At 36.3% G+C, this 24,330-nt stretch overlaps 1 protein-coding gene across 2 annotated transcripts in view; it reads left to right on the top strand.

Annotated features, from left to right (window-relative positions):
• The window catches only part of NELL2 (neural EGFL like 2), a 324,517-nt gene that overhangs the window by 293,877 nt on the left and 6,310 nt on the right, over positions 1-24,330 (top strand). For both annotated transcript variants that reach the window (XM_055318667.1, XM_055318666.1), the window contains 4 exons: positions 7,325-7,465; positions 17,167-17,360; positions 18,413-18,589; positions 20,307-20,531. In XM_055318667.1, coding sequence (XP_055174642.1) covers positions 7,325-7,465; positions 17,167-17,360; positions 18,413-18,589; positions 20,307-20,531 — 737 coding nt within the window. The remainder of the gene's footprint in view (positions 1-7,324; positions 7,466-17,166; positions 17,361-18,412; positions 18,590-20,306; positions 20,532-24,330) is intronic.

The raw sequence follows: 24,330 nt of genomic DNA, 5'->3' as shown, positions 1-24,330 counted from the left end.
TTTCTACTGATGGTGTTTTTCCTTTTGTCTTTGTTAATATAATCATCACGTTGTACACTTTAAATGTCTTACAATTTTATTTGTCTGTTATATCTCAATAAAATTGGAAAAAAATAAAGTTGTTTTTTTTAAAAAATAAAGGTAAAAATATATATTTAGGAATAAATCCTGGCAAAATAGCATAAGACATCCTTTTAGAAAACGACAGGCTATAAAACTATAAAAATTATTAGAGAAAGAGGAAATATATCATGCATCTGAATTAAAAGATTTAATCATGTACAGATGTCAGACCAATCTATAGAATTAATGCAGACTTCCCCCTCCCTCATTTTTTTTGTTTTGTTTTGGTGAGAAATTCACAAAGTGATAGATGAAAAGCTCAAAGGATCAAGATACTTTTGAAAAGCGGAGGAGGGTGGGGGAGAAAGGACTTTCTCCGGGAGTGAAGTAATATTTCTAAAGCAAGTTTAGAAACCTTATCCCATCCCACTCCCCAAAACACCTTATGATAGTTGCTATCAAAGCAAAACACAAGGAACACATAGGAGAAAGTACAAAAAACAATGAGCACTAGGAGATCTAACAGGCTTTGGAGTCAAGGAAGGCTTTCTCAAAGGAAATTAATTTTAATATGAGACAGAGACAAGCCAGAAATAGTTAACTGGATAAGGCGATGAGAAAGAGAGAGGAGCATTTTAGGCAGTAGGGACAGCATAGGCAAAGACTGTGATGGAAAAAAAGAAATGCTAAAATACTAAAACCTCAGGAACCACAAGAAAAATAAGTTGTCTCGATCTTCTTTCTTTGTATGGTATGTCCCTGGACATGTGTAATGTCTGGGCCAGTCTAATATCAACACAGGGACTATGAGAGGGCCTTGTACACTGACTGAAGATAAGCATTTGAGAAAAAAATGCTTTCTTATCCCTATTTCCCCTGTTTTTTTCCCCTAAAGTTTTTATTACCTTTTTTCCTAGATCATGATAAAAAAGGATACTGCCCTTAGTTTTACCCTGTCCCAGCTGTCCAACATAGAAGTGCTACCGTGTTCCTCCCAAAGTATGCCTTAGATCAATCACATCATCCAATGTTAAAGACTCTTCAGTGGCTCCTGATTATCCACAGAAGAAAAGACATTCTCTGATCTAAACCCTCATTGCAAAACTGTATTTCCCTCTGCTCCTTTCCAAGTAATAAATGACATAAGCAAGCATGCTCTATAAACCCTGAAGGGTTATTTCAGCTATGGAGGTGGAATTTATACATATTAATAGCCTGTATTAGCCAGGTACCACTCCTGTGAGGCCTTGCATAGTTAATGGTAGAAAACAGCAAACTATTAACAGAGAGAATTATTTCTCATTCAAAACCAAAATACTCAGAGAGATTTGGCAAGATCTTCAAAGTTACATAGCTAATAAGCCAAAGAGCTGGAATTCACTCACATTAAGGTACACACTGAGATATTTCAAAGCAGAAGCTGTTTCTGCAAGTGTTGGTCTTGAAAGGCAGTTGGCAGTTGAGAGGGTTTGGGTCTATTGCATGAGCTTGGGTGATGTATTTGTTCTCCCTGCTTCTTTGTGACATGGGGATAAGAATATCTCTCATGGTTGTAGTGAGGACTAAATGATACGATGACATCGTTATGTGTTTTGTATTTGTATTATGCTTTTCTTAAGAGCAGTCATTAACTTCCTAATTATGAACTATAATGAAAATAATTTTCACTAAATCTGCCATGTTATTGCCCAACTTGTGAAGAGGATTTTATGATTTTCAAAGCTTATTTACATATGTTGGCCTATTTTATTTTTTTAAAAAAATGAATATGGAAAAAAATCAGTCATGAAATTTTGGACTGTATTTTTTTATCGAGTTCTGGTTTAGTTATTAAAAATGATGTAACGCTCAAAAGAGTTTGCATTCCTTGAACATTCACATCTAAATGTTAAAAGCAGACTCCCCAGAAGCTCAACAAAAGGCAGAGGGAAATGACCTTGTGATTTAAAAAAAAAAAATGTTGCAGATAATCTAGAAAGCAAATAATCCACATGTGGGTAATCAAGAGTTGATTAATTGTTTTCAGGATGTTTAATTGCCTGCTGTTTATCAATATAATTTAAGTACCAGTACACAGGACAGTGATATAAATAGTCCAAGTACTATTTTTTATGAGAAATGATGTCAGGTTTTTATTAATGATAAAGAGGATGAAAGAACTCTCATTATTTGACTTTGCCATTAAACATAGTGTGCTCATTTTAAAGAACTGGATTTTCTTCTGTAGAGAGTAGCAACTAATCAGTTTCCTCTTAGCTTAAAAGTGATTAGGTTAAAGTGATTAGGTTCCAACACATTAGGAACTGTTTTGGGTATGGATGATTCTAGACATTTGCATGTTTTTTTATTCTTAGTTATGTAGTTATGATAGAAATCATTTTTACCATGTATGAGAATGAAGTTGCTTATCAAGTGTCTCATTCTGTAACTATATTTAATTTTACATGGAGATAATTTGTCATTGTCTGAAGTGACCCTTAAATGCTGATGGCAACAACCATTTTCAGTTGAAACCAGTGGTCCGTGGGACATTGTAGAAGGAATCCATTCTTGTGTTGTCATACCTGAGGGAGACAAGGAAAACAAGACACTGACATATGTGAGCTTTTTTTTTTTTTGTATCTTTTCCTTTCTTATTTTTCTGCTTGTTGGTTTGTTTTTAATGATTGCCTCAAAACATATGTGCTTTCTAGAAAATCTATCCTCAACAGTGCCTTCCGCTTTTATTATCCAACTCAATTTTGATCCCTGGGGTATGACTACTGTTCATGACCGCTGTTGGGTGGCTAAATATTATTTGGACTTTGATTCTCTATGCTCTGGGATGGCATTTTAATATCATCACTAGATGACTCTTCTAATGTTGCTACTGAGAAAGTTTTAGTTGTCCCTAGGCAACAGGAAACTAGTTCCTTTCTAAGACAGAATATGTAATGAAACCATAGTTTTTCATAAAATGTCTTTTTAGTTTTCCATATAATGTACGTACAGAATACAGAATTAAGGGCATTATAATAAAAACTAAATAATTTGAGCTTATACATCCTGTACTAATCTTTTTGAATACTTTTATTCAGTTCAGAAAGTAATTTGTTCAGACGTAACAGTTCTCATTTGGAATGAAATAGTAACATTTTTTTTTCTCTCTTAGGTCTGATGTTCCCTGTGTATCTAACTCAATTAGATAATGTGAATTTTGGGTTTTAACTGACCAAAAGAAAATAGCCAAGAAATTAATTCTTTGAATTTTTGTCTTTACTGTTTTCTGATATTATACTATGTAAAGCACAATATGTGCATATTTGAAAATGCACACAATATGTGTGTCATTTATATAACTCATAGTAATATTCAAATTTGTGTATAGAGAAAATATACTTCTTAATATGGATCAGATTTCATTTCTTCACTTACTAAATATTTACTGAATAACTAAGAGCATATATACCATCAAATAACTTACAGATGAGGCTGTTTGTTTTAGCTTTGGCTTTAATTAGAACCATGAGCCAAATAAACATGCCTTCTGGTGGGAAATGCACACTTGGGTGATTCAAACACACTCATTTTCTACTGACTTTCACCAAGCAGAAAAGTTTGCATATACAAATCAAAACAAGCAAGAACGTGAAAGTATCAAATGAAACACTATATATTATTTGGCTAGTTTTTCTTCACTATCTTCAATAATAGCATGTATATAATTTTAGGAATGACATGAGCATCCTAAATATTTTATAAATTATGTCATATTTAAATTACTTGAGTTATTTCACTACATGAGGAATTACTCAGCAAATCCTTCTGAAATGTGAACATGGAGCACTTATTTGTATGGAGCAAAATACAGTATTTTGGTGTTTCCAAAACTTTAGTCATTTTTATACTAACTTCATAATTGTTGTTATATTTATATAATGCTTATACCAGTATTCCCTTAATATTATTTCTGTAATCTCTCTCACTTTTTAAATTTAAATATAATTTCACTACTGTACTATTAGTATCACTGGCTATAAATGGAAATAATTCAGAAATATAAATATATGGCCATTAAAATATAGTTGTATCACCTAAATAATATCCCACTGGTGGCAGATATATGAAATGTGGGGAAACACTTCCTATATGATTGCAAATTCAGATTTTTATAAATTCTCTTAAAACACAATTTAGATATATACTAAACTCAGCGAGGGCAGAAATTACTTCTGGTTTGTGCATCTTTGTTTCCCTACTACTTAGTACTTGGCACATAACACGCATTCAATAGAAAATTGAATGGCAAATTAATGAGTTGGTGCATATATTTTCATATTCATCCTCTAAAGTTAAAATAATTAAATAATAAAAACAGTAAGTGAAAATACATTTTAAAAAAGAAAATACCTTTTATCGAGTCTTCATTTGTATCCACAGTCTTCAAAACACAAATAATATAATTCAGAGCATTCTTATTAAACTTTAGTGAGCATGTTTATATCTCAGGGAAGGGTGCTACAATGTAAGAGAGAACTGGTGTGAGGCAGTAAGGAGTGGGCCTAGAAATTGGGAAGAATAAGTAGAGAAAGTAAATGACAAGTAAAAATTGAAATATATATCTGTGTCATGAGATACGAGCTAACCCCACAACTGTGTTCGGGCAATAAAAAAGGACTATATTAAAGGCTAAATATACATGCAAAAGTTGTTTCAGTGGAGAAGGCATGTTCCATTAATAGTTACTTGCAAATCACCAACACTAATGATCAGATTCTTCTAAAACGAGATATTCTGCGACATGACCCCTCATGGCCTTTCTTCCAATAAACTCACTTTTAAGCTTAAATTCCAACCCGTTTTCTTTTGTCCATGCACTTAAGAAATGACATAATCAATTTTCTGCATCATTTGGGTTGGAAGAAAGACTGTATTAGGCTGAAATAAGCATAGCATTTTAGCCCCATTTATAATCGGAGATTCATCATTTAGGGAGGGACCTGAAATACAAATAGGCTGTTCCATAAAGCCTAGGAGGCCTAAGTAAATGGAAGCAATCCACATCAGCTATTTGTCAAGAAGTCAGTGCTTAGCTGATTTGACCACTAACAATTATTTTGGCAGTAGGAATTACTGACAGTAGGAACTAACTCTTCAGAAGAGGAACTATAGATGCAAAAACATTCTTAATTCAGAAATACTGTTAAAATTTTGCAATGATATTATATATATATATATATATATATATATATATACCTATTACCTAATCTAAGAGAATGGTTTGAACCTTATTTTAGTGAAGGGACTCTTGAGTTTATCAAGAAGTAAATGAGTGATGGCTTATTATTTCTCTCCAAAAAAAAAAAACAGTATATTTATTTGTTCAAAAAATTGTCTCTTCCAAAATTGAATATAGAAAAAGGGAAATTTAAAAAGAAAACGAAAAAATAAAAATAAAAAAATAAAAAGAAAATGAGCGATGCATGGGTGGCTCAGTGGTTGAGCATCTGCCTTTGGCTAAGGGGTGGTCCTGGAGTCCCAGGATTGAGTGCCACATCAGGCTCCCCTTGAAGAGCCTACTTCTCCTTCTGCCAGTGTCTCTCCCTCTGTCTCTGTCTCTCATGAATAAATAAATAAAATCTTCAAAAAAATAAAAAGAAAGAGAAAATGAAAGGAATATATATTTCCAAGATTTTGGAGTTAAAGGAGACTGAAGTAGGAAGGAAGTAGATTGTGTGGAACTGAAGTGGACTGTCTTCAGCTGCGATAGGACTCCAAACAACAAGACTTCTCTTCAACCCGAGGGACATCATCATGCCTGGTCACTGCACCAGAGACTGTCATGCAGGTGTGGGAAGCATATAAGAAAGGGCTATCCTACATTGGCGAGTGAAATCTTCAGTCATGGCATAGGACTATCAAGATGGAAGTAGGGTTCATGTGAATATTTTTGGCAGCTGTGATGATGGGGTGCCATCTTATCATTCATCAGGGTATGAGTCAATCAGAGCACCCAGAAACCCAGAAGGTATCTGAGAAGAAGGGGGCACTCTATAAGTCAACTCCAGAAATTACTTTTTCCTCTATGAGCAAAGGAAGAGACTTGGATTGGCATTTGATATTCTCCTCATTAGCAGACTGAATGAATAAACCCATAGTATCAGATAAGATTGCAAAAATCTGTATCAGATAAGATTGCAAAAATCTGACCCAAAAAGGAGAATAAAGGGCTCTCATTCTTTGGGAGAAGCAATTAAGCCATTGGAGGAAATATGTGAGACTGAAGTTACATAGCTCTCTTTGTTTATTTTTTTAAGATTTTATTTATTTATTCATGAGAATACACACAGAGGAGAGAGAGAGAGAAAGAGAGAGAGAGAGGCAGAGACACAGAGGGAGAAGCAGGCTCCATGCAGGGAGCCCAACGTGGGACTCGATTCCAGGTCTCCAGGATCACATCCTGGGCTGAAGGCGATGCTAAACCGCTGAACCACCAGGGCTGCCCCAGCTCTCTTTGTTTAGACAATTTTCCCAATTTCAATCTACCTCTGCTTGGATGAAGGAACACACACCTGAAAGTCAGGCAACCCATTAAAAAGTGACATAAATGGTATATTATGCTTGAAAGCATGAAGCATGTTGCTTTTGCTACTGGAGATGAATGATATTTTAGTGAGGATAGGTAGGTTATGCTTATAGTAATAAAAGACCCTAAAATCCCGGTGGCTAAAAGCAAAAAGGTTATTTCTTGCTCATACTCTGCCCCTCCCAACTGGGAGAGGAATGTGCCCCCCATTACCCTTACTCAGGAACTCAGGCTGATCTTTATTTAGAGCCCCTGGAGAATGCTGGTCATTGTGATGGGGAAGGGTACATGTGAACCACAGGCTGCATCCTAAAATCTCTGCCCCGAAGTGACACATGACACTTCCTAATTGGCTCCATGCATTCACATCCCAATCCTAGCTTGTGTCCAAGAGAAGAGCTAGAAACATATGGTGAGCAGCACTAATGACTCTCATAGATTGTTTCATTTTTTTCCATTTTGGATGACTTCTTCAACAGAGAAGCCAACTAGATATTTCTCCTGTTACTCATACCACTACCTGCTTTCTATATGGCTTTCAACAACCAAGCGGACTTTCTTGAGTTTGTGTTTTCTCAGTTTTAAGGATTTGCTGGCACTAAAATATCCAGTAGCTGTCTAGCAGAATATTTTAGTTTTAGGTAGAGAAAAGCAGTAATTGTGTAACATTCCATTTTTGTTCTCTTTGCCAAACAGACATTGACGAGTGCTCTGATGGCTTTGTTCAGTGTGACAGTCGGGCTAACTGCATTAACCTGCCTGGATGGTACCACTGTGAGTGCAGAGATGGCTACCATGACAATGGGATGTTTTCACCAAGTGGAGAATCTTGTGAAGGTCAGTACAAAGAGAAGAACTAGAGTTTAAGAACACTTTTTGAACTTGAGGAATATATGGTAAGGTGTAAATAACAGAAATCAATCTAATGTTTAAGTTACTGGTAATTTTTGCTGTGTGTTTATACAATGATGATTGGAAACCTGTTAAAATCTAACCTTTGTTTGCTAATTCTGATAATTAACTGATTTTCGGATATTTAAAACTTGTGACACTAAACGAGTTTTCAATGGGTATTTGCAACTGTTGAAGTGTATTTTTAGAATGAATAAACCCATAGTATCCGAGAAGATTTTTAAATGGCAACATGCAAAAATCTGACCCTGAAAGAGTTAGAAAAAATAGATGAGGAAAGCAAGATAGAAGGAAAATAGAGAAAAAAAATAGAGAGAAAAAAAAGAAGGAAAATAGAGGGAGAAGAAATATGATAATGATATGGCCAAGGATAATATTCACAATACACACTACTCTGGGCTATTCCTAACCTATCACTTAGCTGGCAAAGTTAGAGCCGTTTAGGGAATGTTCAGTGTTGGATACAGAAAATACAATCCCTGCTGCAGAAGAGATTTCAAGCTAATAGGAGTGGGGAAATTCAATCAGATTATATTCAATTATATATCATTAATTTTGAATTATTTTCAGTGAATTGACAAACCACTGTGCCCCTCTATACCCCCTGTTAAAGGGCGTGATTTATAGAAAGCAGGCAGGGTGTACAAAGCCTCATGAGTAATTGCCAGGGAAACCACCCACACTGAAAGGATTTGCCATCCAGAAGTTTGGCACAGGAATGAAAAACAGAGCAAACCTCAAGAAGTTACCCTTTTTCCATTTGTATTTATACCTTCATAGATTAACAGCCCGAGAGAATAAAGTGACTAAAATGACACAGTCACTGAGGCCTTGGAGAATCTAACATAACAGTACTTGACACCTAACTGATAAGATGTCTTTTATTCTTGGACCTCAGAGGGTTTTCATAAAGAGGAAAGTGAAGCGGTCTTGGGTGATAGATGCTTTCATGCACTTTGTACTTTGCTGGCCTCTGCAGAGCTCTGGACCTGAAGCAGAGGGTCCATCTGGATTTTTGCAGTGGAAGGGAATGCTGTTGCCTTACCAGGGGCTAAAACCTGGTGCTTGCAAATAACCACGGACCTGTGGTCTGAGAGCTTTGCCTCCCCTGGTGCATGTCCCAGAGTGAATACTTCCAGTCCTGTAGAGAATGCCGTGAACCATGGATTGCAAATCAAGAGGCAGATCAAAGAGTGTGATTTTGCACTTCCCCCATAAACTACTTTGCCTGTATTCTCTCACCTGTCATGGGGAAGAAGTCTAGTTTTTTTGTTTTTTTTTTTTATCTAAAAGTGCTACCTTTTTGTTAAGATGGTCTTTCACTTTATTTTTTTTTATTTTTATTTATTTATGATAGTCACAGAGATTGAGAGAGAGGTAGAGACACAGGCAGAGGGAGAAGCAGGCTCCATGCACCGGGAGCCCGACGTGGGATTCGATCCCGGGTCTCCAGGATCGTGCCCTGGGCCAAAGGCAGGCGCTAAACCGCTGCGCCACCCAGGGATCCCTCACTTTAAATTATATGCACAAAGAGTAAATATAAGCCAATTATAAAATAATTCAAGTAATACACAAATACCTAGATTAAAGCTGAAAATACATCTTAATTTCATCCCTCCCCTTTCCCCATCCCTCCTGCTTCCCTAGGGGAAACCTGTGCTTGGTTTTGCTTGGTACCCTTGCACACCCTTCCCATGCAGCAGAATGTGAAGGGGAAAAAACATGTACCTCTGCTGACTATCTCACTTTGCATTTGCACATTTTACTATGTTTGAAATTTCTGACTGCAAATCCCAGGAGGGCTGTATTCGTTATCTATCGATGCATAACAAATTCCCCCAAAACTTAGCAGCTAAAAACAACAAAAGTCACCTGACAGTTTTCTGTGAGTGAGGAATCCACGCACTGCTTAGCTGGGGGACTCTGGGTTCACAGTTTCTCATGAGGTTGTGGTCAAGTTGTCGGTCAGGCCTGTGGTTTCATCGTGTAGACTTGTCCGAAGTGGGAGTGGGGTGGTGGGGGGTGGGGAGCAGGACTCTGCTTCCAGGGTCACTCCTGTGGCTTTCTGCAGGTCTGGTTCCCATAACACGGGAACCACTCACTCCACAGGGCTGCCTCGGGACGTGGGAGCTGGCTTCCCCCAGAGCAAGCAATCCAAGCAGAGCAAGTGTCCATGGTCTTTTTATAACCTCATCGCAGATGTGCCATTTCATGGCTTCTCTACGTTCTGTCTGTTAGCAGTGAGTCAGAAGTCTAGCCAGCCCACATTCAGGGGAAGAAGATGACATGAGAGGATGAACAGTAAGTGGTGAGGCTCGCTGGATGCTAGCGTATGGGCTCCCTCCTGCAAGGGCCATCAGCCTTGCCCAGTGTGCTGATTTTATTTCCATAGTTACTTTCCCCTGCAACTCTCCAATAACAGCCGTTTCATACCTTCTCTAATCTCAAGTCTTAGGTACCACTTGCCTTCCCTTCATTCTCTGATGATAGCCCTGCTGCTTATTTAACCGAGAAAACAGAAGCATCTTTGCACCAGGAGCTCTACTAGCTTACTCTTCTTTCTTTCTTTCTTTTTTTTTTTTTTTTTTACTCTTGTTTCTATCTGCTGTTTTCCCTTCCTCCTGTTTCACTGAATTAAGTGCCATTTCTCCTATCAGACGTTAAACGCTCCGTAGTACCTTACATCTCACCCCTCACACCTGCTTGAAGTCTCTGTCTTTGTATTACCCACATTCTGGTCCTTATGATACTCTTTCTTATCAGCATACAAACAGCCTAGAGTAGCACCCATCTTTAAAAAGAATAAAATAAAAACAAACAAAAAGTAAAAAAAATAAAGTAACTTCCCATGATATTGCTTGATTCTCCAAACATTGCCCCCACTTCACTGCTCTCTTCTAGAACAGAACTTTTTGAAAGAATCTATTGTATTTGTTATCTCCGTTCTCTTGCTTCCAACAACACTGTAGTACCCCAGCCCCACTGAATGCTGCCCTTTCAAGATGACTTAACAGTTTCCACGTCATCAAATTCACTACTCGGTTAATCTCTCTTTGCTTGACAACTCACACTTTTGAACCAGTGGATCACTTCTTACTCTCAAAACAACTTTCTTCACTTGGCTTCGAGGATGCCACTTTCGCCTTTCTCCTACTCTATAGGCCTCTCCATTCCCTCTCGAGAGGACTACATATTCAAGGCCCCAGGACATTTGGCAATCTTCTCTATCCATTCTCAAACTAAATCAGCAAGTTCCATAGTTTCATATGCTGTTCATATACTTCTATTTCAGACCTTTTCCCTAGTTGCAGATTCATATATCTCACTGCTTACCGGGTATCTAACCTGGATTTCTTAAAGACAACTCAGACTTAATGACTAAAATACAACTCTTGATCTTGATTTTCAAAATATTTTCCCAGTCTTACCACTTTTCACCATGTCTATTGTTACCATGTTGGTCTAAGCCATCATTATCTTTTGTCTGGACTAGTGTACCTTTCTCCAAACTGGTCTCTCTACTTCCACCCTTGACTCCTCTAGGGTCTTGTTTTTATAGCACTCTAGGTTGCTTAAAATCAGAAGTAAGAGCATGCTCCAATTCTGTTCCAATGCCTGGAGGCTTTCCATTTCTCTTCAGAGTAAAATCCAAACCCCAACAATGGCTTTTACAAGGGTCTATGTGATACGAGTACTTGGCTTTCTTGCCATTTTACAAAAATACCAAACTGACTCCCTTCTTGTGTGCTTTTCTTTTTGTTTGGAATGTCTTTCCCCAGTTCTTTGAATTTTTCATTCATATTATTCAGATTTCCTCCTAAATGGCTTCTTCTGGACTCCCATCCTAAAATAGCATCCTTCTCTAACACTCTTCACTTACCTTGCTTCACTTTTCTTCATAGAAATTATAACTTCTCTTGAAGTGATTGAGTATATTACTTACTTGCTTATTATCTTCTGCGAAATGTAAGCTTTAAGAGTCATAGATTTTTTTTGCTTGTCAGCCACCAGTGCCTCAGACAATGTTTGTGTCAGAGTGTACAAAAATATATTCATTTGCCCGATGAAAAAGATTAAAACGGATAAAAATAGAGATAGATACATAGATAAATAGATAATATTTAATCAGAAGTACATTAGGAATATAACCTGTTAGAATTGGATAGTAGATAGTCCTATCTTAAAACTAAATATATATTTAAAAGAAACTAAATATATAAAGTAGTGATCAGGACAGAAAAACAAAACATAATTAGTGCACTCATGAGTGTCCAGAAAGTAACAAGGAAAATTAAACTAGGCATTAAAAATAACACATGATAAAGTTGAAGATGGGGAAGTAAAGGATTGTATAAGATGCTTATGCAAAAAAGGCTTTTCAAGGAAATTCTTTAAACACAGAAACAGTGGGAAATCTTTTTTTTTTAATATATATACAACTCTGGAAAGATGATTCTACTTTTATCTTCCAAAAGAATTTATAATGATTATCAGAAAAACCTACTACTTTCTCAAGACAATGTGCTCTGAAGGATTCCTTTAAAAAAAATCAATGTTATAAAAAAAAAGAGTAAAATGCTTCTTCTAAACAACTATCCATTTACTACAATTTCAGTGATTTGTAGAATTGTAATATTAGTATTTAGAAGGATACAGTTTTTTTAAGAGTATAATTATATCTGAGCAGGTGCCATTTTTCTGTTGCTGGGGAAAAAAAGCATTTCAAAGTGGACAAAGTCACAGCAGTAGGTTCACAATTACTCTGAAGAGATGCATAAATATGTTTGATGACATGAATAAGTAACTGCACTGTTTCACTACTTTTTAGGCTGCAGTTCAGGAATATGCAACATGCATGTTTATAAGTGGCATTCATACAAATTATATGCTGCTTTGCTCATCCATTTATCTCAGAGGTGTAGATATTTAATCCCCCGATAATGTGCCTGAGAACCATCTTCTTTTTCCATGTTGTCACTTCTACTATGCTTGCCTGAAAATATGGCTCTCTCTGAGAATAAAGCCCAGTAGCTTTTTCACATAAGAATATTTTATTTACATGCCCACTTTTCCCCTGTGTCACTTTAATTTCTGGATTATTTTTAAGTTTGGTGAGGTTTTTGGATTTGTAAGCCGAAAAGATAGTGTTTGTAGGATAGCATCTTTTGAGTATTATGTTCAAGCTAAATATTGTGAATTCTTAAGCTAAAACAAGAAAAAGGACAAAGATGAAATGAATCGAATTCACCTCAACAATTCACAGAACTTGTTGTGTCCCGAATCGAGGCCCAAGTACCTTGAGGTGTTTGCCAGGCATCTGCTGCATAGAAATATAAAGGAGGTGTGGTTACTGTTCTCAGCTTGTGGAAGAGAGAAAATGTGTACCACAACTGTCATACAAGATAGAAGTAGTGTTTCTTAATAGAGGAGAAAGCTACAAGGGTGCAAATAATAAATACGTGAGAAAATACAAATTTAGAGCTGTTAGGAAAGGAAGGGAGAAATGATTTCCTATTTGGGAACAAGAGAGTCTAGCATTTGTTGTTTTGTTTGTTTTTAAGATTTTATTTATTTATTCATATTTTATTTATTCATAATAGACACAGACAGCGGGGAGGTGGGGTTGGTGGGAAGCAGAGGGAGAAGCAAGCAGGCTCCATGCCAGGAGCCTGACATGGGACTCAATCCCAGGACTCCATAATCACGCCTTGGGCCAAAGGCAGGTGCTGAGCCACTGAGCCACCCAGGGATCCCCCAAGTCTAGCATTTGTATTAGGACTTTGAATGTGATGTGATTATTGCCACGTTGTGATAGGAAATGAGAGGCAAGCAAAAGAAGCAGCTTTAAATGTCTTCCTCAGAAGTTTGAATTTGACTCCAAAGTACTGTTTTCAAGAAAGGAAATGATGAAAATATATCTTCACCAAATCCGTATGTGGACCCAGTTCTATTTTCTGAACTCCAGACCCATATATCCAACTATTTACTGGACAGCTCTATTTGGCAGCCCAGAGGAGAGTGTAATTCAACACGCCCTGACCTAACTCATGTCTTTCGTCATCCTGCCACCCACTTTCACTCCACAGCGAAATCCTGCTCTTCTTTTTTTTTTTTAAATCCTGCTCTTCTTTCTCTGACTAGCATCAGCCAAATTTTCCAAGCTAGAAATCTACACATCATCCAGGACCACTTGCTCTCCCTAATCTTTGAACAGGTCGTTAAGTTGCTGCATCTTTGTTGTTTCTATTTTGGAAGATTCTCTCCATTGTTTCTTTCTGTTAATCTCTTAACCACCAATGTTAGGCCAGCACAGCACTATGCATAGATAGGAGCATAGACTTGAGGCCTGACGACTTAGATTCTCGTGTGGGCTCTATACCCTACTAGACCTTGGTAAGGTTATGCAACATTCTATGCTTCAACCTCCTGATCTGTAAAATGGGAATAATTACTGTACCCTCCAGTTGTTGTGAGGATTAAATGAATCATTATATGAAAGCCCTTAGAATCTGGCACATACCAACCATTGTGTAAGTGCTTGCTTTTATTATATGACCATTGCTTGCCTGGATTACTGAAACAGCTTATTAATTAATCTCCTGGCTGTAAATTCCAATCCACTCAAATCCCTCTTCCAAAATGAAGCAAACTTTGTATAGGAAATACCTGATTATGACTTTGTTTTGCATTTCCCTAAAATGACGGCTTATTGTCTTTATGATGAAGTTCAGATTTCTTTTATTTTTAAAGATTTATTTATTTGAGAGAGAAAGAGAGAGAATGCAAGGGAGGAACAGAGGGAGAGGGAGAAAGAAACTCCAGCAGACTCTACACCAAGTGTGGAGCCCGACGCAAGGCTCCATCTCATGACCCATGAGATTATGCCCTGAGCCAAAACCAGGAGTCAAACATTTAACCAAGTCTGCCACCCAGGTGCCCCTGAAGTTTATAATTCTTAATATGGCCCTTACTTGGACCCTGAGTACCTCTTCAGCTCACTGTCTAACTACTTACTCTCTTCCTGTGGACATTCAACTCATTCCCTCTAGCCTATCTTGCTGACTCTAAATTTTGGACCTGCAAGCACACCCTGACCTCTGACTAGACCACTCTTTACCTCCTCTTGCTTGGCCAAATTGTATTCATCATTTAATTGCCACGAGGATGTGTATGTAGGCAAGAGAAAGATCCAGAAAGCACTACCAATATGATAGGAAGCAAATAAAGAAAAAAGTATTAGGAAGGGAGAATGAACTGTAGCAAATGCTGCTGCTAGATCGAGTTAGATCTGCAATGAGACTTGACCATCGGAGTTAGCAACACTATTTCTTCAATAACTCACTAAAGGAGTTGTCAGTATTTTTAAAGCTCGAATATTTATGTATCATAGTAGGTTTTTCAAAGCAGAATATATACCCCATATGTATATTTAATTTAGGAATTTAATATTATAATAAAATTATATGTAACAATGAATTCCAAAACTCTATACTACCGTTCAATTGAGAATAGCCTCTGTTTTGGGAAACCAAGGGTAGATAACAAGTCGGGGGAGGTGGGGGAAGATGAATTCAAATTAATTCAAAGTGCATTGTATAGCAAAAAATAATCATTGGCTCATAATGATTTTCTGCCTACACATTTCTCCAGGTATGACAAGTACATATCAACCATTGTTGTGAGCAACTTATTATTCTAATTCTTTATTGTAAACATACTTTATTTCAGAGCACGTGTTCTTTTTGTGGCTGGACACCTCTTTGTCTTCTTCAGCAAATCGAAGGATTGTCTCTGCTTTTAAAAAAAAACATGCATTACCTGATGGCAGAGCTTTTATTTTAAATGTCAAGCAAAATGAAATGATTGTAAAAATCCAGCCATTGCCATTAATGGAATTAAATTTGTATAGTGGATATTTAAAGGATTATGTAGTAAGAAGTATTTGTACAGTTTTTGGTCAAAGAGAACAAATAACTATGGTTAATATTTTTCCTGTTTTCTATAGCTCCTAATCATAAGAATATTTAATAGGAGACAAAGATCAAGTCGTCCAATACACCTTATTATTCTGAATAGACCAAATATAGAGCTATTTTTATAAAATTTCACTTCTTGCTCTTCTTTCTCTAAATAGCATCAGCCAAATTTCTCTGATCTGAAATATATACATATTTATATATAATAGTTACTATATATATAAAACATATATATATATATCAATGTACTTTTAAAAATGTGAAATATGTCTTCATGCTGGCTAAGAGTACTGCTTTTAATCATACTCTATAGTCATAAACTGTATTATCCTTGACAAATCAAGCTATAATAATGTGTTCACTATAGTTATAACAAAAATCTTTTCAGCTGTTGCCTCAATTCATTGGATTTCTTGGGGTGGGAATTGAGCAAAATCAAGACAAATAGACATATATCATGTGGCTTATTTTTAGGAACATATATATGACCGAACTTAATATTTAATGATTTAAATATGGCTAAAATATAATCTTGACTAGTCCATGTCTTTAATAATGTTGAAACCAAACAAACCATTTAAGAAAGATGTCTATGAAAGTCTATCTTTAAAATTTTCTAAGAAAAGCAGTGTACAGTCCCCCTGGTTAAAAGCTATCCATTCCATCTCCTCTCTAACCCACTTCTGCTGTGATTTAATTCTTTATTTCTTGACCTTTACTCAGAGGAAACAGATGAAGTAGGAAATAACTGCTCACTGCCACTCATACAATATCCCTGAAATGTATTTGGGCTTGTGACCTTTAAATTATGGGGATAAATAAAATGAATCACATCTCTTCTTATGGACCTGATCTGTGGGTCAAAATATGTTTGCTTTTCATCTGTATGAAAATGTTTTAGGCTGTGATTGCCATAGAATGGGTGAGGTCAGGTGGAGAATGGGCTGTTGCCAATTGAGTCAGGCAGAAGACAAAATGATCAACCGAAATGGAAGAGGCAAGAAGTGGAAGATTATTTGCGAGAGAAATGGTAATTCCAGATGGTTACTTGCCCTCTGTGGGTGGGGGGCAATATGTGAGGACAGTGTGAAAATGCCTGGTTGTAAGGGAAGAACACCTGGGCCAAACACTGGGAGAAGCTTAGATGGGGTGATGTGTGGGTGCTTGAAGCTGAATAAAATCCCTCGGAGGTCCTATGACATCCCACTAAGAAAGGATTTGGGGTTCATCTCCCACTAAGAAAGAATTTGGCGTAAACACCATTTTAACATTGAGGGTGATTTTCCCAATGAAAACTCATAGGCACTATTAGAATTTCAACTGCCACTGATTTTTGTTTAATAAATTGAATTCTATCCTTACTTTCAAAAAATATGTGTTTCATAAAGCTTAATGGTATTTACAGAGATAAAAGTTGAGAATCTAACCAAGGTTATCTGGTGTTTGAAGCCAAGCATGATAATGTTTTCCTGTGAAATCCCTAGATCATTAACTTTGCTTTAGTCAGCATTTAATAGGAAATGCATGCCAGTAAGATGAAAATTAATTTACACTTGAATGCTTTATGTTAGGAGGCAACTTCCCTGATTGCAGTTGTTTGAAACCAAGCATATTCTAAACACATTGCCTGCTGCCTTTTCTTGGCTGTAGATATCGATGAGTGTGGGACCGGGAGGCATAGCTGTGCCAATGATACCATTTGCTTTAACCTGGATGGTGGATACGATTGTCGATGTCCTCATGGAAAGAATTGCACAGGGGACTGCATCCATGATGGAAAAATTAAACACAGTGGTCAGATTTGGGTGTTGGAAAATGACCGGTGCTCTGTGTGTTCGTGTCAGGTTGGTATAAATAAAAAACTGTAATCATTTTTATTGGGATGTAATTTGCATAAATTTTCAGTGTACAGCTTGATGAGCTTAAACAAATGCATGCATCTACTTAAGCACTATCAAAATTAGCAGAAAAGGACATTTTCATCTGCTCATAATGTTGTCTCTGTCCTTATTCCCATACCCTCAGTCTGAAGGAAACAGTGGTTTTGGTCATTGTAGGTTAGATTTATTTATATTTTCTAGAGCCTTATATAATAAGTAGTACATATAATACATACTTTTTTTGTCTGAATTTTTTCAGTATATGTTTTTGACATTCCTTAATATTCATTACATATATCAGTAACCCATTCTATGTTATTATATCAATGTATTTCTTTGTTATTGCTGAGTAGTAGTTCATCTTATGGAAATGCCACAATGTGTTTATCTGTTCACATGTTGATAAAACTACTAGTGTTGCTATAGTAACAATATCCATTTGTTTGGATATACAATATCCAATTCGAACAAAAGAAGAAATGAAGCCGCAATGGACCTACTGTGCCCTGCGAGTGAAAACGACCTATTTGGACTGTGGCTCAGTCCCACTTTATTTACCCAGTTGATAACTGAGACTTAAAATATAGTTAGATAATTAACACTCTGCATGAAGGACTCAATTATTAAAAGAAACTGATAACAATTTGTATATTAACTTAAAGTCTAATATAGCCCATAAACCTAACAGTAGGTAAAGCTTGTTGACTACTATGCCCTTACACAGAACAAAATTTTGGTAGTATTCTAATTACTATGCTAATAAACAAACACATGTATATTTATATATACATACCCACATTTGTATACACAGAAGGACGGCATAGTGGTTATTTCGTACTGGTCATTTCTGGAAATTTGCTGGTCAAGTACCATTTGGAGAGCAAATCGGAAGTTCTCCAGTTTGGTTGGGTAGTTCCTGTGTGTTTGCTGCAAAATGTAACATTAAATCTATTACGTTGATGTAATATATTGAGAAACCAAAGCTTCTGTTCACTCTTCTCTCTTTTTTCCTACAGAATGGATTTGTCATGTGTCGCCGGATGGTCTGTGACTGTGAGAATCCCACGGTTGATCTCTTTTGCTGCCCTGAATGTGACCCAAGGCTTAGCAGTCAGTGCCTCCATCAAAATGGGGAGACTTTGTACAATAGTGGTGACACGTGGGTTCAGAATTGCCAACAGTGCCGCTGCTTGGTAAGTATAGTTTACATGAAGTACAGGGACGGTCCAGGCCCAGAATCCAACGAGGAAGACAGTCTTGGCCTCCCACATCCGCTAGTTCTCAGTACCTGCCCAGCCATCATGCTGGTGGTGACAAAACGTGAGCATGATTAGATGACAAGATGGTGGGCATGTAGTCAGGACCCATGAAGGGACAGCCTGGTGCAGATATGTGGTTCAGCATGTCATGCATGTTTTTCCGGAGCCTAGAAGAAGAAGAGACTTGGGATGCCTAGGTAGCTCACGGGTTGAGTGTCTGCCTTTGGCTCAGAGCCTGATACCAGGGACATGGGATGGAATCCGCATCAGACTCCCCACAGGGAGCCTGCTTCTCTCTCTGCCTGTGTCTCTGCTTCTCTCTCTCTGTCTTTCATGAATAAATAAATAAAATCTTAAAAAAGAAGAAAAAGAAGAGACCCTCCTAGCATCCCCAATCCCGTTCAGCTTAGGTTTATTTAGAGATTGTTATAAATAGAACAGCGGCATTCATGAAAAATATCATTTTTTGTCCAAGTAGAACTTTCATTAATCCATTTTTATCAGTCATGCTCAGACTTAAAAAAAAAAAAAAGAAAGAAATGCAAAAAAAAAAAAAAACACACCCACTTTTTTTTCCTCCTAAATATTTTTATCAGTGCAATTCTAGTGGGTACCCTGTTTGACACATGCTATGAATTTGCAATAAATACTTACTAGAAGACTAGAATTAAATGTATATATTTACAAAACTTCCACTGGAAACACAGGAAAAAAGAAAATAAAGACTTAATCAGGGAAACACCAGTCTTTTTTCATTAGACCAAAATTCTCGTTTTGTTCTAATAATATAAATGAAAAAGGAAAATTGGTCTATGTGTCTTTATGGAAGAAAGTTTCACAGATGCTACTTTTAAAGTCATGGCTAGTTTCCTCTCTATTTGTGTGAGGATATTTTTAAGGCAATGCTTTTTTTTGCTGCTTCTTTTTTATACTTTAAACCCAAAAATCAATTGAAAGAGCAAGGTCAGTTTCAGTGCCCGAAGGCTGCTTTCATCTCCAAGACCATGAGATTCAGAATTATGAAGAAAATAGGAAACAGGTGGGAACTAAATTTTTAAAAGATCCAATTCACACAATTTCCCCATGTGGAATAAAGCTGCCTGAAATCAGTTCCTACTTGTTTTTTTTTTTTTTTCTCCAAAATCCCTAACCTGAGAAACATAAATGAACAAAGCAAACCTGCCAAATTCCCTTCCTATTTCAGTTTATTTTCTTGTAAATGGACAAAACTTTTGTTAGGCAGAAGGGAATAAATGAGAAGGTAGGGGGAGAAAAGATCAAAAGAAGGAAAAAAGCGTCTGATATGCAGAAATTTAAGTGAAACCTTCTTCCATAGTAAATAATTCTCCTCTGTCAGGGAAAAGATAGGAGTGTGTAAATGTGATTGTTTCAAGAGAAAGGGTTTTTGCTTTTGTTCACTGTTATTCTCATTTAATCCTTGAACACTCTTAAATCCACCTGCAGGATAGAGCTCAGCTCTGTGATAGGGCTTTTGTAGATTCCCTGCAAGATTTATGGCTTTGAAGGTGTGAGTATAACTATTCATCAGATAAACTAAGAAGTCAGTAAACACTGTGCTTCCTCCGTCCATACCTCCCTCCAAACCCTCCCTTCTTCTCTCTCTGCCCTTGTGCATCTGTTTTCTTTACAGCAGGGGGAAGTTGACTGTTGGCCTCTGCCTTGCCCAGAGGTGGAATGTGAATTCAGTGTCCTCCCAGAGAATGAGTGCTGCCAGCGTTGTGTCACTGACCCTTGCCAGGCCGACACCATTCGTAATGACATCACCAAAACTTGCCTGGATGAGATGAATGTGGTTCGCTTCACTGGGTCCTCTTGGATCAAACATGGCACTGAGTGTACTCTCTGCCAGTGCAAGGTAAAGCCTATTAAATTCAAGTAGGGAGCATTTGGCCAGCTGTACCCAGGGCTCATTGATATTAAAGTGCTTAACCTGGCCAATGGGAAGCATTTTTTTTCCCCTATATATTGTTTAAACAGAAGTGGGAGGAGGGCCGCTCAGCTTTATTAGTGCCTACCCTAACTGCTCTGTGCATCTTCAAAGCATGTTCAGGGAGAAGGAAGCACATGATCAGAAATCAGAATGTTCAATCATTTATATCACCAGAACAGAAAACACCTACTTAGATTGCCCTAAAGTATCTGACTGTACACATCTTAAAAAAAAAAATCTACAACACAAACTTCATGTTTCTTCTTTCATGATGGAAGACAATATTATTTTATTGATTTTTATCTGGTCCTTTTATGAGGTCTGTAAGATATATCGACAGAATAAATATATTACATTCTCCAAAGTGAAAATCAATATGGAAAAAATGGGCATATTTCTTGGTTTGTTGTGGTCAGTTACATTGCGTTGAAAAACTTAAGATTTGTTTCTTACTATATTTTATTCCTACAGTTGGAGAAAAATCATTATAAAGATTTTTCTTCATCTCATAGGAAAATAGAACACGTGCCTTTTACTTCAATGAGAACGAGAATACAGATAATGTAGACGATATATAGAATTCATAGACACAGAGTTGAAAGCATTCTACTTGATTATTGTTCCTACAAATGTTGATTTAGTGGTCACTGTATTTCAGTCATAATTTTTGAATCAACACTAAAACGAAGTAATCTGAAGGCTTAATAATAACAACACAGGAAAGCAAAGATTCAGATTTTTTCCAACATGGCACACCCAGATATCTCTAACTACTCTGTTTCTTAAGTGAACAATTCCATTAATTTTTTTTTTCAATAGAGCAATTTAATTCAGATTCACTTAGCACAAATTCTTACTAGTTGGCTTGACATCACAGGGCAAAGAAATATAAAATGCTTTAAGCTTTGAGGTACTATTACCTATTTCAAACCAAAATTTCTGTCTCTTTCAGTCAATGTAATTTTTGTCAAGCAGAGCTTTCTGAGTGAATATTTAATGCATTTTCTGAAAGTGCATTAGCAAATTTGAAAGTTACTACTACTACTTCTATTACTACTAAAAGTGACTAATGTGCATGCAGTATTGCTTTAATATACATTAAATATAAGTACATTTAGCAGTGCATAATGCTGAAACTTCAGCATTAATGACCAACAGGGAAATACTTCCTGAAATTCAATTACCAATTAAAGTCAAGTCCCTTTATACTCTTTTTTAAAAAAAAATTTTTTTTTAAGTAATTCCTACACCCAACATGGGGCTCTAACTCACAACCCTGATATTAAAAGTCACATGATCCACCAACTGAGCCGGCCAGGTACCCCATATACACTCTTAATCTAAGATTATCATTCTGAGTAATGACTACAAAAATATATACCAGGTGATAGGATGAGAAACACACCAAATATGATTCACACCGATATTTCCAACTAAAAAAATGAGCTCAGTAATAGAAAAACATGAGAGTGTTTTCTGGGGTGAAGAGCATGAATAAGTTTGTCATTTGCTGTCTTATAAACAACTAGTAGGATTTTTTGCCTCATGATAGGAATGTATTCCAGAAAGTGTATTTTAGGATTAAATTCATTTTTTTTTTTGTCAGATAAGTGCTGATTCTTAGAAGTTACTATTTGATGCTGTTTCCCTTTCCCTTCTTATTAAATATGACATAAAAATATGTGCTATTTTATCATATTTATCCCAAATACATATTTTTATTATGTGTTTATTATTTTGTGTTATTTTAAAAATAAAATGGATACAAAACAGGCTCCAGATATTGCATTGGAGATGAGTATTTTTCACAATTTGGTGCTTTCAGAGCAGCATTTTTACTTCTCATCTCCCTGCCCTACCCATCTAAGAGTTATTCATTCTAGTCAGCAAATACATTGTGCCAGGTATTATACTGGTACCAGGAGTGTAGTGATAAGCAAAACAGACGCAATTGCTCCTGGAAATTATTACCTAGCACCTTATTGTCTAGAGCTATGCTGTCCGATATGTAAGTTGGTAGCCACATGTGGCTATTTAAATTAATTAAAATTAAATAAAATTAAAACATCAATTTCTCAGTCACCCTGGCCACATTTTAATTGCCCAATGGCTACATGTGGCCAGTGGCTATCATACTATACAGAACATATAAAGAGCATTTCTATCATCACAGAATGTTCTGGGCAGCACCAGTCTAGAAGGGAAGAATTACAGTATCTAGAATCAGGCTACCTGGATTCAAAGCCTGGTCAACCACTCTAGCAATGTGACCTAAAGGAATGTCCATTAATCTCTCTGTGGCTCAATTTGCTTACCTGAAAAATGAGAATAATAATAGTACCTACATAGGGATAATTTTACTACCTACTTGAGAGATCCATTTAAAAGTTTCCTAAGCATTTCATACACATTCGGAGTAAACACTCAGTATTGGCTATTATTATTGTTGGTAATAGAGTAAATAGATATTAATCAAGTCAGGAAACAGATAAAGACAACATTCTAGACTGTCACGGATGCCCTGAAGGAAAGGCGCACCGTGCTAAAAGACTGTACAGTATGTGCACCAGTTACCTCCTGAACAAATGACATTGAAAATCAGATCTGAGGAATTAGAAGTTAGCAGGGGTAGGGGGGTGGTAAAAAACATCTTCTTAAAAATGTCTTCAAATTTCATTTGCTTAGGTAAAAAAGAGTTCCTCCATTCAGAATTTAAATTCTTGACTCAAATGAATTACTAAAGTTGTCTTTCCTAAATCTAAGAGAGACACATGAACCCTTTGATGGGCCAAAGTACTTTCAAGCAGTTATGCTTTGAGCTTCAAACAATAACTAGAGATGTGTCCACTTGAGAAATAAATATGAAGGGAAGAAGGATTAGAGGGTCATTTCCTTTATTAAGTAATTACCAAACAGCCATTTTGAAAATTGGAAACCAGAGGGCTACTTTTAATTCCTGGGCAGACTCTAGATGTATTACTGAAATAATTGAGGTATAAAGAAAATTAGAGTTTTAAGGATGAAGCTCATAACTTCCTAAACTTTACTTTCATATATCAGGAACAGCAGACATGAAGTTTAGAAAGCAGGGTTCTGTACTAACATTAGAATGAATAACTAGATCTATCTATGGAAACAAATGGCGCATAAATGAGAACATTAAAATGAAGACTTTCAGGTATGATCAGGAAAGATTTGCAAATCAATAGAGGAAGAAAGGATTATTCTATACATATTGGAATCAACAGACAGAAGTCTGAGGGAAGTAATTTTATCTACTTATCATATATAAAAACAAATTTTACATGGAAGAAATGTTAGATATTAAAAATAAAAAGATGTAATCAAATATTGACATTCTGAAAGGGAGAGGCCTTTTCTAACTTAAAGTGAGAAAATACACCTCAAAGAAAACTTGAGCTTCTGTAGATAAACAAAATTAGCAAAATAAAAGTCACAACTAGAGACTGGAAAAATATTCTTCTGGAAGATATGATTTCTTTGTTAAATTAAAAACATATAAAGTTAACAAGAAAAAACACTATTTCTCCATAAATAAATCAGCAAAGAATGTATAAACAATTCACTGAAAAAATACAGCTATTAAAAAAAGAGGGAATTATTCAACCATTAAGTAATTAAAATCCTAATGTAAACTAACATAATGAATTTTTATTTTCACATACTACAGTAAAAAATACCTCACAATGATTTCCAATGCTGA

This window comes from Nyctereutes procyonoides, unplaced genomic scaffold (assembly GCF_905146905.1).
Source record: "Nyctereutes procyonoides isolate TBG_1078 unplaced genomic scaffold, NYPRO_anot_genome, whole genome shotgun sequence".
Lineage (NCBI taxonomy): Eukaryota > Metazoa > Chordata > Mammalia > Carnivora > Canidae > Nyctereutes > Nyctereutes procyonoides.
This window is presented reverse-complemented; position numbering and strand designations above follow the sequence as displayed.